At 39.6% G+C, this 18,359-nt stretch overlaps 1 protein-coding gene across 1 annotated transcript; it reads right to left on the minus strand.

Annotated features, from left to right (window-relative positions):
* Window positions 1-9,579: 9,579 nt before the first annotated feature.
* On the minus strand, window positions 9,580-13,016 carry LOC128089449 (tetraspanin-3-like). Its single transcript, XM_052700911.1, has one exon. It carries the CDS (start codon window positions 12,984-12,986, stop codon window positions 12,141-12,143), a length of 846 nt encoding a protein of 281 aa, XP_052556871.1. The 5' UTR covers window positions 12,987-13,016; the 3' UTR covers window positions 9,580-12,140.
* Between the last annotated feature and the right edge of the window lie 5,343 nt (window positions 13,017-18,359).

Consider the following 18,359-nt stretch of genomic DNA (forward strand, 5'->3'; position numbering starts at 1 on the left):
AGTTCCCAGAGAGGAGCTTGTACAGGATGACAGACCAGCAGATAGGCAAAGAATTACCTCCTGGGCTTCCAGCCTCCCTGGGGAAGTCCTGCAGGTTCCCCTTCCCTGTGCAGGTCCTCCTGCAGAGCATCCCTAGGAGTCCACGTGGAGCTTGCCAGAGGAAAGGAGGCTGCAGTCAGACTTTGGTCAGCAAAAACTTGCTTTTCATAAGAAATATATATATATTTCTGAAGCAGTTATAACACTGTCAAGCTGCAGAGAAGAAAGAAAAGGCAGAACTAGTTTCCAGCCCTATTGTAGCCACATCTCCATGTAAAAATTTAAACTCATCTCCAGAAATGCACATTCCTAGCTTACCACACTGATTCCAAGGAGCAGCTATATAGTCCAGGCATGAAAAAGCAGCCTGTGTGGCTCATAATGCATAACTGTTCAGAGAGGTATATTTTGGTTTGATGGCTAGTACAGTCTGCCTGTTCTCCTGTCTGTATAATTAAAGCATTATTTTAAACTACATGTCATGAATTTGTCTTCCTGTGTCCTCAGTTCCTCCTTTATAGCTTTCCCTCTTATAAATAAAGTGCATATTCATTCCCTTTTTTTTTTCTGTCTTCACAGCCATGAAATCAAACAATTCCTTTCACAGCCCTCCCTTCTCACTGCCTTTCCTAATACCCATGCACATTAAAAGCTCATCCATCATTGTTTTCTTGAATTCAGCTTTTTAATCAGGTCTGTATGTATATTGGTTTGAGCATGTGGCAGTTTAATTACCCTCTTGAATATGTGAAACACATCTTTGTCATATCTACTTATATCTGAAAAGAGCCATCCTATAACACTAATTAAAGAGGGATGATGACAATTTTTCCATACTCAAATGATATCCCATCTGTCTAGTCATCCTCATGTTCACTCTCTGGATTAATTAAGGGTGGGGAAAGGTTGCTTCTCTGGAGCTTTGCTTAATGCGGGATGAAAAGTCCATTTTAATGAAGAAACATACAAAATTCCTTTCTTCTCCTCCCTGAATAAAACAAAGTAGAACTGAGTGCTTCATTTAGCTGTTGTCAGTCTAATCAACTCCTGATATACTGTATGGCATTACAAGTTATTTTTCTGCAACCATTTTCTAAAGCTAATGGCTGGTATTTTGGGATACCCTACACTATCAGCAAATCACAGATAGCAGCTCTGTACTGGTATCTGGACTCAGACTCAAAAACCGATTATGTTGATCTGGCGAAAGAATAAATGTACAACTGTCCTTGAGCACTGCCTTTTATCAGCCTAGGAGTAGATTGCTTGTAGATACTTCCTTCAGGTATCTGAGTCATCTAGGTAGAACGTAATGCCTCCTCATCTTGCCTTACCTGAAACATTTTAAAGTATTTACTAGCATTAATGACACCAGCTTTGCTTCTGATTAAACCTTGCTGCATGTCTCCTGTTCACTTTGAAGCTGTTGCATGCCCAAGCTGATCCCATGTATACCTAAAGTAGATTTTATTTAGACAGCAACTTCAGAAGCTGCTAACAAATTGAAGGACAGAACCATGTGCAACCAGGCAGTAGGTAGGTGGTGAACCTCAGCAGCTGAGTGTTGAACTACCTCACACAAGTCACACATGCCAGCCACCAACCACCAAAACATATTGAAAAGTGAAAAATTTAGCTAGAAGAAGCAGTTTCAGAAAGGCCTGGACTTCCTTCGCCCATGCTCTACAAGTGTTAGAATCACTTTGGTCCACTCCTAACTTAAAATGGTTTTCGCTTGGGCTGGAGGGACCATTCTGTCCATTTCTTCTCCCAGCTGCCACAGATTTTTCCCCGTTGCTGAGCCTAGTGACACAATCTTTCACTTGCACTGCTGCTAAAGACTTTATTTGCTCTGCTTTTATTTTGCTTGTTTTATCCTAGTAATACAAGGCACTGCAAATATTTCTGTAATTAATTAATTTCATATAGTACAACTTCATAGTATTAATCTAGGGTCATCAATTACTGAGAATCTATTTCAATCCCCTGGTTAGGCCAGGAGATAATAACAGCTATAAATTTGCATGAAAAAAAAGAGGCAGCTAACTATTGAAATTATTAAAATATACTTCTTTAATAGCCATTATTTTTCATTGTCATTGTTCTCATATACTGTACAAATTCAGTATTCATTTCAATATTTTTTCCTGCTTAGTGTACATTGTCCTTTTTTTTTAATCTATTTATCAAACTGCATGATAAGAAAAATGTGCATTGTTATACATATATATATATAAAGATGATTGACATATTTTCTTACAGGAATACTGAATCTCAACATTGTAAAGCCTTTAAATCAAATTTTTTTAGGAAGATAATAAATTCAAACCATATTAAATCAGAGTCAGCCTATGGCTAGAAATTTCGGGAGCAGCTGAGGGAGCGGGGAGTGTTTAGTCTGGAGAAGAGGAGGTTCAGAGGAGACCTCATCCCTCTCTACAGCTCCCTGAAGGGAAGTTGTGGTGAGGTGGAGGCCGGCCTTCTTTCTCAGACGACAAGTGATGGGGCACAAGGCAACAGTCACAGGTTGTGCCAAGAGAGATTTAGGTTGGACATAAGGAAGAATTTCTTCACGAAAGTACGACCAGGTATTAAAAAGTGCCCATAGAGGTGGCAGAGTCACCGTCCCAGAAGGTATTTAAGAATTATGGATATGATGCTTAGGGACATGGTGTAGTGGTACAGTTCAGCAGGTCGGGTCGATGATTAGACTTTGTGATCTTACAGATCTTTTCCAACTTAAATAATTCTATTTCAGCAGCTGCCAGGATAGTGATATTCTACATCCTGAAAATTTCATTTTCACTTCTTTTTTTTTCTTAACAGCAAATTATTAACTACATTACCAAGCCATTACTATTGAGGCATTGAAATTAAAAGAAGAAAATTATATTTTCCTGTTATTTACTTTGCATTTTTGTCTCTCTTCTATTCTCATTGTTGCATTTCACACTTCTCTTATTATTTTCCCAATTAAAACCCAAAAATTAACAATCTTCTCAACTCTCCTATCTTGTTCATTATTTTGTCTTTATGTTCCCTTCTCAGCTTTAAAGAACATTTGGATAGTTGTTTATCTAGATAAAACAGTCCTGGAAGAAAAAATAGCCTTTTCATTCCTGAATCAAAACTCTAACAAAAAAAAAAAAAAGTCAGTTTTAGACTTCTGTCAGCCAAGGGAAATACTCCAAGTACTTCAAATAACTCTTCCAGACATGCTTAAGTCAGATAGCTTCTCACATGTAGCAAAGAATTTTGTGCCACTTCTGCAGTAAATCTTAGCTGCAATTTGAAGTGCTGGTTTTTTCCCCCCCACACAGCTCTACAAATGATCAGCTTCTCATATTTTATTTTTCAGGCTTAAGTTGTACAATCAGATTCATTACAAGAAAAAAAAAAATAGCCACTACTCACTCCTAAGTATTTTGCAGCTGAGTGAGCTCACTGAGTGAGAATGCATTCTTTAAGACTTCAAAATGTTCTAGCAACAAAAGTACCTGAATTTCAACAAGAAATTGGTATTTGAATCCATTGAGAAATATTCTCCCTATAAGCACTGCAAAGAAATAAGCTGATTTAATAATGGATCCCATTTCTAACATTTTTCACTACCTCTGAGCCATCTCTACAATATGAATAGTTGAGTGGCAGTGCAAGGAATGTGAAGAGATAGGAAGAAAATATTTTTTTTAGTCCAGTATGAACACAAGAAAACAGACCAGCAAAATATTATGCAATTTCAAACTATGAGGTCAGAATGGTTGCATAGTGATTCTTTCTTACAAACAATGTGAATAAATGTTTCAATATAATTATAAGAAAAAAAGTTTCATCCCATCTGACTAGAAATGTAAAAGCATTATGGTAGGAAAATGTAACGTTTTATTTTATTAAATAAGTTTCTTGCAAGATTGCAATTTTAAGACCCAGTTCTTGCCCTTTCCTCCCTCTACCAATCTCCTTTACTGCTGATTATGTTCTTTGTCTGCTTGTTTTCAATAACTCAGAAGCAATGTTTGCAAGTAACATCAACAAGATTTTACCTATAAGCAATGGCTGGGAAGTTACATTAAAACTTCATCTTTCACTTTGAGAGGAATAGTAGCATTTTATTAATAGCCAGTACTGAAAAAGAAATAATTAAAGGAGTGGTTTCACTGGAAAGCTGTGTTTTTACTAGTCCATCATTATAAGCATTTCCATGAATTTAATAATAGCACCAATATCCAATATTCTGAACTTAATGTAATAAATGGTGATCACATTACTCAGTTTAAAAAATTGTTTTACATAATGTAATCACGTACTTGCTCTAATTTAATTTCACTTTACATCATTTAATAAATGGGTGCCGATCATTTGACATAATTGAATAAGTAGTTCAGCTCTTCCTCTGTATTTCTTAGATCACAAAATTGGCCACTTTTTGTCATCTTCCAGTATGGCAGTGCAAGATTTAAGAGTTGAGTCTTATTTTTTCTGTCAGCTTCTTCATTATCCAGAGTAATTCTACTATGCAGGAAGAAACTAGCCCAGCCATTCAGGATGAATTTAAAAAAAATAAATTACTTAAAGTTGAGAATCTAAATCCCAGAAGCTCTAGACAATCTTCTGTTTCCTGTGAAATCAGTGAGTGTAGATATCATAATGCATTTCCCTGTCTTCTCTCCAAGGAAGTGAGGAAAGTGTTTATACATCTCCTTTGAGCGCAGAAGGCAGAAAACTATGCTTTGCCATGTATCCATCCAGCTCAGGATGGATCCTTGCCACGATTCATTGGACTATGCAAAGGAAGTTTCATAGAATCACAGAATGGCCAGTTTTGGAAGGGACCTCAAAGATCATGAATCTCCAACACCCCTGCCACAGGCAGGGTCACCAACCTCCCCATTTAATACTAGACCAGGCTGCCCAGGGCCCCATCCAACCTGGCTTTGAACACCTCCAGGGACAGGGCATCCACAACCTCTCTGGGCAGCTGTTCCAGCACCTCACCACTCTCCCTGTAAAGAACCTCCCTCTGACATCCAACCTAAATCTCCCCTCCCTCAACTTAACAGCAGGACAAGAGGAAATTATTTTATCTACCCTTTCAAAGGGTTGATTCCCCTCCTGTTTGTAGGCTCCCTTTAGGCACTGAAAGGCTACAATGAGGTCACCCCACAGTCTTCTTTTCTCCAGGCTGAACAAGCCCAGCTCTCTCAACCTGTCTTCATAGGGGAGGTGCTCCCGTCCCCTGATCATCTTTGTGGCTCTCCCCTGGACCCTCTCCAACAGCTCTCTGTCTTTCTTGTACTGGGGCTCCAGACCTGGACACAGTACTGCAGATGAGGCCTCCCAAGAGCAGAGTAGAGGGGGACAATCACCTCCCTGTCCCTGCTGGCCACCCCTCTGCTGATGGAGCCCAGGATACCATTTGCTTTCCAAGCTGCAAGAGCACACTGCTGGCTCATGTTAAGCTTTTCATCTATTAAGACCCTGAGGTCCTTCTCTGCAGGGCTGCTTTCAATGACCTCTCCTTCCAGTCTGTATGGATGCCTGGGATTCCTATGGCCCAAGTGCAAAACCTTGCTGTGTTGAACCTCATTAGGTTCACCCAGACCCAACTTGCTGTTGAGGTTAAGTTTTTAGAAACATACCACAGACCTCAGATCACACTGACCTTAACAGAAATTGAACATCGCTATGCAGCACAACAGAGCTCTGGATATATTTGAAGACAGATAAACTTTCAGAAAAAAAAAATATGGAAATCATAGAATGGCCTGGATTAAAAAGGACCACAATGATCATCTAGTTTCAACTATGTGCAGGGTCACCGGCCACCAGACCAGGCTGCCCAGAGCCACATCCAGCCTGGCCTTGAATGCCTCCAGAGATGGGGTGTCCACAGCCTCCTTGGGCAAAAATTCCTGGAATTTGTGCACGACTTTAGCAAATGATGTCCCAAAGGCTGCCGCTCAGTAGTACTTGTACCATGCTTTTGAGTGACCAGCTTGTGATCGCACCAGAGGACATGAAGATGGCAGGATGAAGCTCTCCAAGACTAGTAGCATAGTGATATTATTCTGCTGTAAATTAAAGAATTCCACACATAAATGTAGGTTAGCAAGAAAATCTTATTTGTCCCTGCATCATAGGCTATATGAAGGTCTGGGGCCAGGTCGCATCTAGTATAAGGTGCTTCACTTCTACCAATAGTAGAGAAAGTGAAGCACTTCTGATTTTGAAGATGCTCCTTCCTACATGTCTAAAAACAGCTATGCAAAAAAAGCCAAAGGAAGCAGATGGGAAACCACTCCCACAGTATTAATATTTAGCAAGAGCTGCCACTTTCTCCACTGTGCACAACTCCAGGGTCACTTTTACTACTCAGAAATCAGTTGTGGTGTGAATCTAGTATATCTTAATATTGGATTCTTGGTACCTGTTAATATATCTGAAATGGCATTTTAAAAACTGCAAGAGAGCAAAATAACCTGAAAGGCTGGATTAAAATGTTTCATTTGTTTTGTAGCTAATAGTTACTCTGAAATATTTTATCAGATTACTTTCTGTTGTTTTTGTGAGGAGTTTAGTTATTATTTTTAACCCGTAAGGAAAAGGAGCTTTAAAACTCATTTCATTAACGTAGTTGCAAAATTCATACCTTCACTTACAAAGCTGAATGCTGATGAATCTTCAAGGAAAGTAATTTATAAATCATTGTAATATACTAACAGTTTGAGACCAAAAAAGCATGATGACTACTTCTGTTGAATTATTGGAATATGCGCTAGCTGATAAGTCTCAAAAGATGAAGGGACAGAGATTGGTTTCCTTTATGCAAAGCACTCGGACATTTCTAGAGCTACCCACTTGAATCTTCTTTATTATAAAGGATATATATATTTTATTTTTTTTTTAAGAAATTGTGATTTAAATTAGCTAGTTTCAGCTTCTCATCCAATCCAGATCCACATAGGAGACAAAAGCACTCTGAAGTATATTCATTACAATTACTTGCCTATTGCTGTAAGGTGAATATCAATCTTTGACAATATTGTTATATAAGGCTCTACAATAGAATCTGTATGCAATCTGTAAATACGCATACCTATACACATAAATTACATATTATATATTCAAGTATTCTCTCTGAAACACATAGGCAGTTTGAGAAAATATTTGCTCTAGCAATACATACGCAACAGTGACAAAAGCTGAAAGGAATACATGAATGCGTTGATTTAAGGATTTCTTACAGCCCACTAGGTTCTCTCTTCAACTGCAGCCTCCTGCCTTCATCTTTCACACCTTAAGCACAAGAGAGATTTCTCAAACCAGCAGTATAATTTTCAAAAAAAAAAAAAAAAAAAAAAACCACCAAAAATTTACTATTCACTTAGCCCTAGTGGCAATACGCTAGAATGCACACTGCGTTGATTTGTTTAGCCTGCACAAACTTCTTTTCCAGCATCCCCATGTGGATTTAGTGCTGACTTTACACAAATTTCACTCCAGGTGAGCTTGAACATTTTCCTGCAGTTTAAGGTGTGAAACTGCAGATATGTTCACTCTTCATTAAAGAGCTAACTGCTGTGGTTGTGGTTTAACTCCAGCAGGCAGCTCGATAGCACGCAGCTGCTCAATGAGTCCCTGCAGCAAGATGGAGGAGAGAATCAGAAAAGTAAAAAGCGCAAGAACTCATGGGCTGAGATAAAGACAGTATAATAAGTAATAAATAAATGCACAAGTAAACTACAAAAAACACAACTGCTCTCCACCAGTGGTCCAGTGCCCAGTCAGTCCCCAAGCATCAGTAACCCCACATTTTATTGTGGAGCATGACACTATACGAATGTCCCTTTGGTCACTTTGGATCGGCTGTCCTGGCTGTGGTCCCTTTCAGCTCCTTGTGTACCCTCAGCTTCCTCACTGACACAGAAGCTGAGAAGGGCTTGATGCTGTGAGCACTCCTCTGTAGCAGCTACACCATGGATGTATTACCATTGCTGCTTTCATCACTAACTCAAACCACAGTGCCACTAAAGCGACTAGAAAGAAAATTAACTCTGCAGCAGCCAAACAGTTGTACATCAGAGCAACACTGAACTGATTAAATTCACTGTAAGAGATTACTGTGCTCTTCAGTAAAACTACATGTCTAGGTGGAAAACTAGTTACATTGCCCTGGTGCCTTTCTGCATAGAATCATAGAATCACTAAGGTTGGAAAAGACCTCAAAGATCATCAAGTCCAACTATGACCTAACCATCCTACCCTAACTAACAACCTCCCACTGAATCATGTTCCTGAGCACCACATCAAAACGTATTTTAAACACATCCAGGGATGGTGGCTCAACCATCTCCCTGGGAAGCCTATTTCAGTCCTTAACAACCCTTTCTGTAAACAAATGTTTCCTGTTATCCAACCTAAGTTTACTCTAGTGCAACTTGAGGCCATTTCCCCTTGTGCGAGAAGAGACCAACCCCTCTCTGCTGTAAGCACCTTTCAGGTATTAGAATAGAGCAATAAGGTCTCCCCTCAGCCTCCTTTTCCCCAGACTAAACAGCCTCAGTTCCTTCAGCCTCTCCATTGGGCATTCTCCAAGTCCTTCACAAGCCTTGTTGCCCTTCTTTGGACCTGCTCCGGCATCTCAATGTCCTTTCTGTACTGAGGAGTCAAAAACTGAACACAGTACTCAAGGTGAGGGCTCGCCAATGCTGAGTACAGGAGCATGATGACTTCCCTATCTGCTCTCCACACTATACATGCATACAGCAGAAAGCAACAGAAAACTGCTTTCAAAAAATTAAGCTATTTTCTAAAAATAAATAAATAAATTTTAAAAAAATCCACAAAAAAAACACCACTGATTTCTGACACCTGAAAATTTTAACAACAAATGCCATGAAGTCTTTCGTCTTCAATGCTTCAGTCATCAACTAAATGTCAACTAAATGTGTTGGCTCTCAGAAAAGTGCTTGGAAATGTTCCCCTGCTTTGAAAGAGCCATTTGGCTTAAGGGACTATTGCAGACAATAGGATTTCTTCCTGGTGTTTGAAGTAGCAGCTGCCAGATATTGGCAAATATATTACTGTTGTTGTTGCTTTAAAGAAATTTCCTCATCTGGGGAAAAGACCACTCTTAGCTGCTGCACATAATCTTTTAGCTAATGGTAATCATTCAACTTCTTAACAAAAAAAAATCTATATCTATCTATATATATATGACATAACATTAATTACAACTTCTTGGTTCACTGGCATAATCAAACAAGAAAATCTTCCCAGATTATCAAACCTATACTTTCTTTTTTTTTTTTTTTTTTTTTTTGGGGGGGGGGGGGGGGGGGGGGGGGGGGAGGGGAGGAGGAAAAATAGAATGAGGCAGGAAAGACCAACATCACCATCTGTACAGATGAAGGAGTCAGAAAGCCACAATCAGTTTCAAAACAGACGTTATAAAACTGCAACCAGCTCTCTCTTTGCCAAGTCCAATGTTTGAGTCCAGCAGAGGACTTGACAAAGGGCACTGAAGGTCTGCAGTGGTGACTTGTACCTACAAGCATTAATTTTGCCTTTTGGACTACTATCCTCAAAGAAGACAGACATCACAGTGAAATCATCGATTCACATATGGAATATATGGGTTTCGGTATACTCTGTAAAAAGAGTAATCACAGGATATATTTCCAGCTTTGCACTGAGCATCGTTTTCTTTCCTTCAAGTCCTGAGCAATACAGTTTCTGGAAATACAAAGTGTAAATCACTTGCTGACTGCTTGTACAGCTGTTCATCTGTGTAGATTATGAAAAACTGAAGATCTGTCCAGAATGAAGTGTATGTGTATATTGCACTGGTTCCCAAGGACTTACACATCTCACATCATGAATGACATTTCTTTTAAAAAAATAATGATATTTTAAGCAGTCACGCCTATCCAGAAGAAATTATTCAGAATGAATATACAAAAATCAACATAAATAGGACACTACTGCTTTTTACAGTTCTGTCTAATGACTCCCCACAAAGAAGAATTTTCATACTAAGTCTGTCTCCTGCATCTTCACACAGCACCTTTTGTTTGTACCAGTTTTAGGATTAACAAATGTGATTGTTCTGAGGGACCTACAGTAACATAGGATAAGCGTAGGGACATTTAGCTCATAGGAGAATGAAATAAAATTAAAGAACCATAAGAGAGGACTTCTAAGACTAACTCCCATAGATTTTTTTTTTCTTTTCTTAATTATTACATTCTTCATACAGTAAGAACAGAAGGAGAAATGAATGACCCAGCCTTTCAGCATAGTGGAAAGGAGGCAAGGACATCTATATTAGAAATCCTCTTTAACCACATTGAAATTGCCCATTTTTTTTCCACTAGCAAGTGGAAAAGTAGCATTTCCACTCTTTGAGCTCAGAACCCGTTATAAGGAACAAGAAGTGATCCAAGAAGAAAAATATCCCCCTTAAATAAGGTATTGGTAAGAGAGCACCACACTCAGTCCATTCTTCCACCATGTTTTTCCTCAAGAAACTCAATTTCCTTCTATTCCTATCACTGTCATTTTCATTGTCTCTGTAGTGGTATAGCAATAGTCTTGTTTCAAAAAGCACTTATGTGTCAGGGTACCCCAAAGCCATACAAACCCAACTACAGGAAGAAATAATTTCACTACTCCATGCATCCCATGTCAAGCAAAATAAAGGAGGGTTCATTCTTTGTGTTACTCAAAGACACAGCTGTTCACCTCTTTTGGAAGATTCCTTTCTGTAAAGATTTGCTCACTGCTAATTGAGAAGTACTTCCTTCATTTAAATCAACTTTGTTTGGTTCTTATTTGAAGCCCCACAGTATATTTCAACATTTAGTTCCCACATAGTACGTACAGACATAGCCTCTGATATTGTCTTGTGATCTGGAGTCTGAAACTTGTTATAAAATACTTGCCATTTTTTATAGTATTTGAAAGTGATAATGATTTAGCTGACAACTACTGAAAGCACAAAGGGAACTACCCAAAGCACTAGCTTCCAGGAGTCAAAAGCTTCTCTGGTTCCCAGCCTTGTTAGAGCTTGGGAATTACTTACAGTAACAGATACAGATGCTGCCTCCATGTACCATCCCACCCAGCCGAGAGGCTGATAGCATTTCTTGGATACACATGTACAAGCACACACAAAACCACAAAGTCCAGCATCACCAGCCTTTACACACGTCTCTCTAGGCACCAGCATTACTTATACAGGAGAGAACACAGACAACCCCTACACAGCAGCATTTGCCCCTTTCAGCACAAGCAGAATAGATGAATATCTGAAAGAAAAAAAAAAAAAAAAAAAGGCAAGATTAGGTTTAGGTAAGAAGGTAAGACAGACTCACATACCTAAATGAAAAAACAACCTATTGCTCCTCTCAGTCAAGCATATGTAAGGCCTCCACATAACTTCTTACAGAGTAGAATTCACTTATTCCTAGTTCTGACACAAAATAAACACAAATGTTCTTTTTTCTCTTCGTTAACTTCAGCATGTGTAAACTCAGTTCCTGAGCTGCTATGAAGGCAGTAAGAAGAAATACAACAGAAGACACTTATTTTGTGGCCAGCAACTATATCTTCTCTATTTAGTTTGTACCCTCATGCCACTTCAGGAAACACTATTTATTTTTTCTGAAAGTTAGTGTTAGAGCTTTGAGAAATACCAAAGGATTAGCTGCACCTTTGTAAGTGGAAGAATCTGCTTTTTAATTGCACTTCAAAAATCTCACCCCGTATGACTCATTCCAAAGTTCAGGTCACAACTTTACAACATTCTCTTACATTCCCAAGAAAACGATGCCTCTACCTTACAATCACCCACTTGCAATAGTTTCAGTACATACTGAGATTCCCTTCACACTTCCTGCTGGGATTTTCAGCAATGAAGTTTTTCAGATGTTGAACAGGAACTGAGGGTGAAGACTGATCTAGCATTGCAACATTAAATAAGAAAAAACAATGACCAACTGGTTTGATTTATATGCAAACATACATCACAAAAGTTTCTTTCAGTGCAGTCACAGCACAAGAGAGATTCAAGGAAAACAATGCTGCCACTGCCTGTTGACCTATGAGAAGACAGATGATTCCAGAAATCGTAAGTCATAGAAAGGCTGATGGCTCATGAGGATGCCATTGCTTGCTCCAGCCAACAGCTCTAGGACACTGAGCACAACACAACAAGAAAACAAAAACTTCATTCCATAATGCAACTGGTCTTGCAGTTTCCTCAGGCAGCCCTCCTGGAATAGCTGATCCAGCTGGTTTAAGTCACCCCCACAGTCAACATATTTTTTACAACAGCTTCTAGGAATATGAGATTTTTTGGATGGAAAATGCCAAGAAGCAGCTGATGCCTTTAGCCAGTCTGTATAGTTTTGAAGCCCACAGCACTGGAGCTTTTTCTGGAGCATATCCATAGTCCCGCTTCCATGAGCCAGGGAATTTGTGCCATTGTATTGATTGAAGGCTTGTCCCATTGTGTTCTTCAGCTCAACTGCCATCCAAATAGAGTAGAACTGTGTCAAAACCGCTAAAGACACCTGGAGACAAAGAAGAACTAGCAGCAGGTGCATTAGAGTCCCTTGGTGATAACGGGAGTTCCTTACAGAAACAGAAATAGCCAAAATACCAGTAGGTAGCAGGACTAACGCAGCTACAACAGCCAGCCAGCCAGGGAGAGGAAAGAAAGACTCATGAAAAAAATGATGATAGTTCTTGCACAGCAGGATCACAAAGCATCCACCAAAGGTCAGAACAGTTGCACTTGCCCAGAAAACAACACCAAGGAACAAAAGTAGAATGCGAGCAAACTTTCTGAGTAAAGAGTCCTCGGAGATCCACAGAGACATGCGTGCATTCCTTACTCCCCACATCTTGCTCAGACCTAGCAGCTTATCCCTCACCACCACCATTTGAAAGGCCTCCACCTCACTTCAGCAGGTGCCTCAGATGACATCTCCACCCAAAAACAGCTTGCAAGAGAGCAGGCCTGATAGGCTTCCTTGGTGCAAAGATTAAGTTCTGAAGCAGCTATCTGTGTGTTATTGCTTGTTCAGCATAGTCTGTAGATACAAGGTGGGACTGACTGCCTAGCTTGCTGTTGAGAGGACATGTACTCTGCTATTTTTGGATGTAATTTCACTGAAGGGGAAGAGTGGTTGAAAAAAAGAGCTGAACTTTTTGTTTCATTACATTTATGTGTTAAACATCTGAAAATAGGTAAACAACCAAGGTTTGGCCAACAGTGCTGGGTCAGATCACTTAGATTACCCAAGTGATAGAGCAGATTCAACTGTAAATCCTTACAGCAGTAGCCAAAATGGCAACAAATGCACAAGTCAGAGTCATTAAGGAAATAATTATTTAAGCAGAGCTATTCAATCAAGGATCTCTGTAGGTAACATGTACCCAGACTCATTATCCTTCCCAGTACGTTTACCACTCATTAGATTTGATGAGGGGCATAATGATGTTAATAATATTTTGCCCTTTTTTACTCAGCAAGATTTCTGCACAGATAGCATCAATTACTCAAGACACCTGGATGAGAAATCCCTACTTCTGCATTTGCATGCTCTCAGTTTGCGTCACCAGTGATTGAACTGAGAGCTGTAATGACTGAATACAATCAACAGTAAGAACTGTATTAACTTTTCCTTATGTGCAAAGAAACTGAATTACACACAGGCTAAATGACTTCACAACAATCACAGAGGGAATCAACGTCACTTAGCCAGCAGAAGAGTATTATTTCTCAAAAGTTATACAGAAGAGAGAAGTAGGATGAGGAGCCAGTATAAAGCTTGCCACAGGTGCCAGCAATGTATATCTAAGGCCAAAAAATGTCTCCCTAATTTTCCTGAGGAAAAAAAAAAAAAAAAAGATGGTATTTCCATTTTCTTTCTCAAAATGCAAAACAGGGCTTGTGCAATAGGCTTGCATAAGGGAGAATGCAGACAGAACTCATTTTCAGAAATGGGAGCAACTGAAGAAGACCAGAGTTGGTATTCGAATATCTGTAACTATGAAAAGTCTTACAAAACTTGATGAGTGTACATCCAGAAGATGGTTCGTTTGTAAGGACCTGTTGCTGTTCTGTATGCTACGTATATGCCCATCTTGTACTGATCCCCATGAAAATGTCTTTTCGTGTGCTGTCAAATATGTCATTATTTTGGAATTAAATAACGATACTCCCTGAAAGACAACGACCACCTTTGTCTGAGAAGGGGCAAAGAGAAACAATTTCCCCTCACATTTATTTATTCTCCTATGAAGAAAGATTGAGGGAACTGGGCTTGTTTAGCTTGGAGAAAAGAAGGTTCTGGGGAGACCTCTTTGTGGCCTTCCGATAATTGAAGGGAGCATATAAACAGGAGGAGGAATGGCTGTTTATGAAGGTGGATAGTGGTAGGACAAGAGAGAATGGTTTAAACTGAGACAGGGTAGCTTTAGGTTAGACATTATGAGGAGAATTTTCACACAAAGGGTGGTGATGCACTGGAACAGGCTGCCCAAGGAGGTTGTGGATGCCTCATCCCTGGAGACATTCAAGGCCAGCCTGGGCAGCCTGGTCTGGTGGTTGGCCACCCTGCATATAGCAGGGGTGTTGAAACTAGATGGTCTTTGAGGTCCTTTTCAACCCAGGCCATTCTATGATTCTGTGATTTATACATAAAGACAACACAAACTGAATGTTTTCACAGACCAGAAGAAACATCAGAAAAGAGACAGAAAAACATGGTGGAGAATAAGAGCTTCTTACTGCTAGCTCACAAGCTTTGAGGAAAGAGCACACAAACCTGCTTATTCTCTTTTCTGCCTTGCCTCATGCTTATAAAACTTAATGAGATATTAAGAACTGAGTTACAACACTATTTACTTCTACCTTATTCTGCAGTCTCTGAAATACATTAGAAAGGCTCAGACTGCCTATAGGATAATTTTACTGCACCTCTTGTTCATTTCATCCAGAGTAACTGCTGGCCTTCTCTCCATACAGACGAGAGAATTATAATGCTTATTGAAGCCTAGAGGCTTTTATCTTTCTAAATATTCCTCAATATATAATTTCCTATTTACTTGAATATGACTCTTTGGACTACTGTGAGGTTTTTTATTTCTTTCTTTGCAGATTGCAGACACAAGATGGTGTGAACAGTGAAGTGGACCTTCAGGACAGGAGTCTGTGCCACTGCAGGCTCTCCTCCATCCTCTGGTTATCTCCACCATTCCATGAGCCAGAATTTTGGTGGCAACGTGGGCAGACAGAAGGAGGATCCACGTGGCTGCCCATCCGCCATGTCAACTAGAAATGCCTGCACTGGATGTCCACTGTCAAGGGGAGAGTCCTCAATGCCCAATGCCAGTATAAGAGGGGAGGCCTCACACTGGCTGCAGCTCCTCACAGGGATTGGAAGGCAGCACAAAACTCTGCTGTCTGGGGACACAAAGAGGGCCAGAGGATACTGCATGGAGCTGTGTCAGAGCAGAGTAAGGGGGAGTTAGGGAAAGGCTTTGCCCCAGAGGGTGGAGGGCATGGAACAGCTCTGCAGGGCAGTGGGTAATGCCATGAGCTGCCGGAGTTCAAGAAGCATGTGGACATAGCTCTCAAATATAACATTTGGATTTGGAGTGGTTCTGTATGAAGACAGGAGTTGGACTCCATGACCCTTCTGAGTGTTTTCCAACTAAGGATATACTATTATCAGAAGTTCATTTCTGCTTAGAAATTTTGTCTGCATTTGCAGCGAAAATTTTGGCTAAAGTAGAGGAGAGAGTGCAACATGACAAAGAGACTGTGTGTGAGGCAGTTAGGAGAGCTCCTCTGTATTCTTTCCAGTGATAAACAATATAACATGATAAATATCATTCCTGCTTTCTCTGGAGTTTTTTTCTGCTTACAAACTGATGAATATTGAAATTCAAATGAGGGTTTAATAGAGAAACTACTTTGTGGTTTGTTGCTGTAAGTATAATTTTTCAAATAAATAAAAAGTCAACTGTGTACTCTTTGAATTCATCGACTAATTGTTCTAGAAAAACATGACTGATATTGAAAAGTTCAGATAAGCTAGGAAGATCAAAGTAATTTGTCCCACGTGGGCCTGGGATCCAAGAGCTATCGAGTCAACAGTGTGGTTGTACAAATGCAGTGCAAGCAGGTGACTAGCATCATAGAATATCCCAACCCATAAGGATCATCAAGTATGTTGAGGTCCTCAAGTGAGGACATCTAAACTTCTGTTGCAATGTTCAAATCAAGATGAGCAGCAAGTCCATGCAGATGTGCAATAAAAACAAACCTGAAGGCAAACATGGGAGTCAAGGCACCAGTAGACATGCTCTTCTAATTTTCATGCAAATCCCAAAAAAAAGAGACAGGATCTTAAAATCAGACCCTCATCCACTGCACACTTTGTCACAGCAACAGAGAAAAGCCCTAAAACTGCTTCAGAAAAACAGCTGGCATTTCCCATGGAACCCACTTTCACATGAAGGTGTTGTTACCTTGACCCTGTGATGAAGTTAAATTACTCTCAAAGAAGTTTATCCTTAGAGATTACAACCTTTTTTTAAGATCTTGTTATATTAAAGCATGTTCATTTCTAAGCCCTGTCTCATTTATAAGAAGCATGGCTGGGGTAGTTTAGTTACAGGAACCCAATGGATTATCAGAAGAAAAAGAGGAAAGAATAGGATCTGACCCTAAATCCTTACCAAAATGCAGGCTGTATGTCAACTTTACCTACCTCAGCTTTTATATGTCCACCCTGTCCACTCCTTGGCCTCATCAGCAGGTGGAAGATGGTCTATAACCCAGCAGGGCTAGCTGATCAGGAAAATGTGGTAAGAAGGTATCACAGGTATTGCTGCTCTCTTCACTGATCCTGACCCTAACTGCCAGCCATGATAGTGTATCCTTACCAAACTGAAGAGATTTCACAGGCAGTTCTTCCAGTTTCCATTCCTGGCTGGATGCAAAATGATAGCAAAGAAACTGTAATATTTGGAGGGGGGGAAGAGAGCGGAAGGAAGCCACTTTTGAATCTTCTCAGTCAGATCATTCAAGGAATGATGGATAGTGAAAACAGCACACAACAGAAGGACTGGGTACCAAGCAGAAAGCTGTTTTTAAAAAATCTGAAAGCTGTTAAATCTATTGGCTCACTGGGAATAAAGCGCATTATCTTATGAGACATGCCATATTACGAGAGCACTCTGACAGCCCGAATGCAAAAAGGATGAACAAGCCTAGCTGGACCCAGATCCTATGGTCTGTGCCTTGCACTATCAGTTGCTATGGTAACCACAGTCAGATGATGTTGCCGTGCATGGGACTAATATCTTCCATGGGAAGCTTGAAACAAGCAGAAGAGATACGATTGCCACCTCTTATTCATGGAGAAAATGTACTCCACAAAAACTGATTTGCCATTGTGTGGGTGTTCCCACTAAAGCCAGTTAGATATTTTTACACACATCTCTTTGCCCAACAAAAAGTGGCCTGTCCTGTAACTGAAGAACCACATCAAATTATTTCCAGGCTTCTAACTGATATTGCTTTTAACATACCATATTTTCACTAATATTGAAAATACTGAAATCAAATGACAAAAGGCTTTTCTTCTGAAATGAATGCAGTGAAAAATTACAACATTTTGCTTTTCTTCCTCTTCTTTTTTCCTAGCTTCCTTTTGTTTGCTAGTCTGGAATTTCTGTAAAATGTCTTAGAACTGAAATGAATTCACACCAGCAAAAACTAAGAAAAAAGCAAATAACAGCACTTTCTATATTTCTATCGCATTGGCACTTCAGAAGTTGGAGAATATTTTAAAAGACATGAAATGGAAAAAGACAAAAAGGAAATTAAAACGAGAAGGAAACGTCTGTTCTCTTGATGTCCTTCATTATATTGTAGTCGGTGATAAAAACAATTTGGAGGAATAGGTACTGTTTTAAAACTTGAAAAAATGAAAGCACAGAAGACTGTTGAATCCACATCCCTTTGACATTTAAAGTGTTTTGTGAGATTTTAATTGTTTTCAACCATCACTAGATACAATATTTTTTAAGTGAATGCAGTGTTCTCATTTGTGTTTCACACCATATGCAAGATTTCTGGGCACAATTTGATGTTATAAAAAGATTTTAGCATGAAATAGATGCTCTTTAATTGTTACTTCATGAAAATAAGTAATAGATTTCAGGGACGAATTCAGAAGTGTCTGAATACATTATCTGGAAGTTAGTAAAGACATGACAAAAAGCTTACACTTGTCAGA

The sequence above is a fragment of the Tympanuchus pallidicinctus genome, unplaced genomic scaffold, assembly GCF_026119805.1.
Source record: "Tympanuchus pallidicinctus isolate F22 unplaced genomic scaffold, pur_lepc_1.0 scaffold4, whole genome shotgun sequence".
Lineage (NCBI taxonomy): Eukaryota > Metazoa > Chordata > Aves > Galliformes > Phasianidae > Tympanuchus > Tympanuchus pallidicinctus.

Excerpts from the sequence above, each read along its gene's own strand:
- LOC128089449 (XM_052700911.1), bottom strand. The coding sequence starts at position 12,986 with ATGGTGGTGGTGAGGGATAAGCTGCTAGGTCTGAGCAAGATGTGGGGA.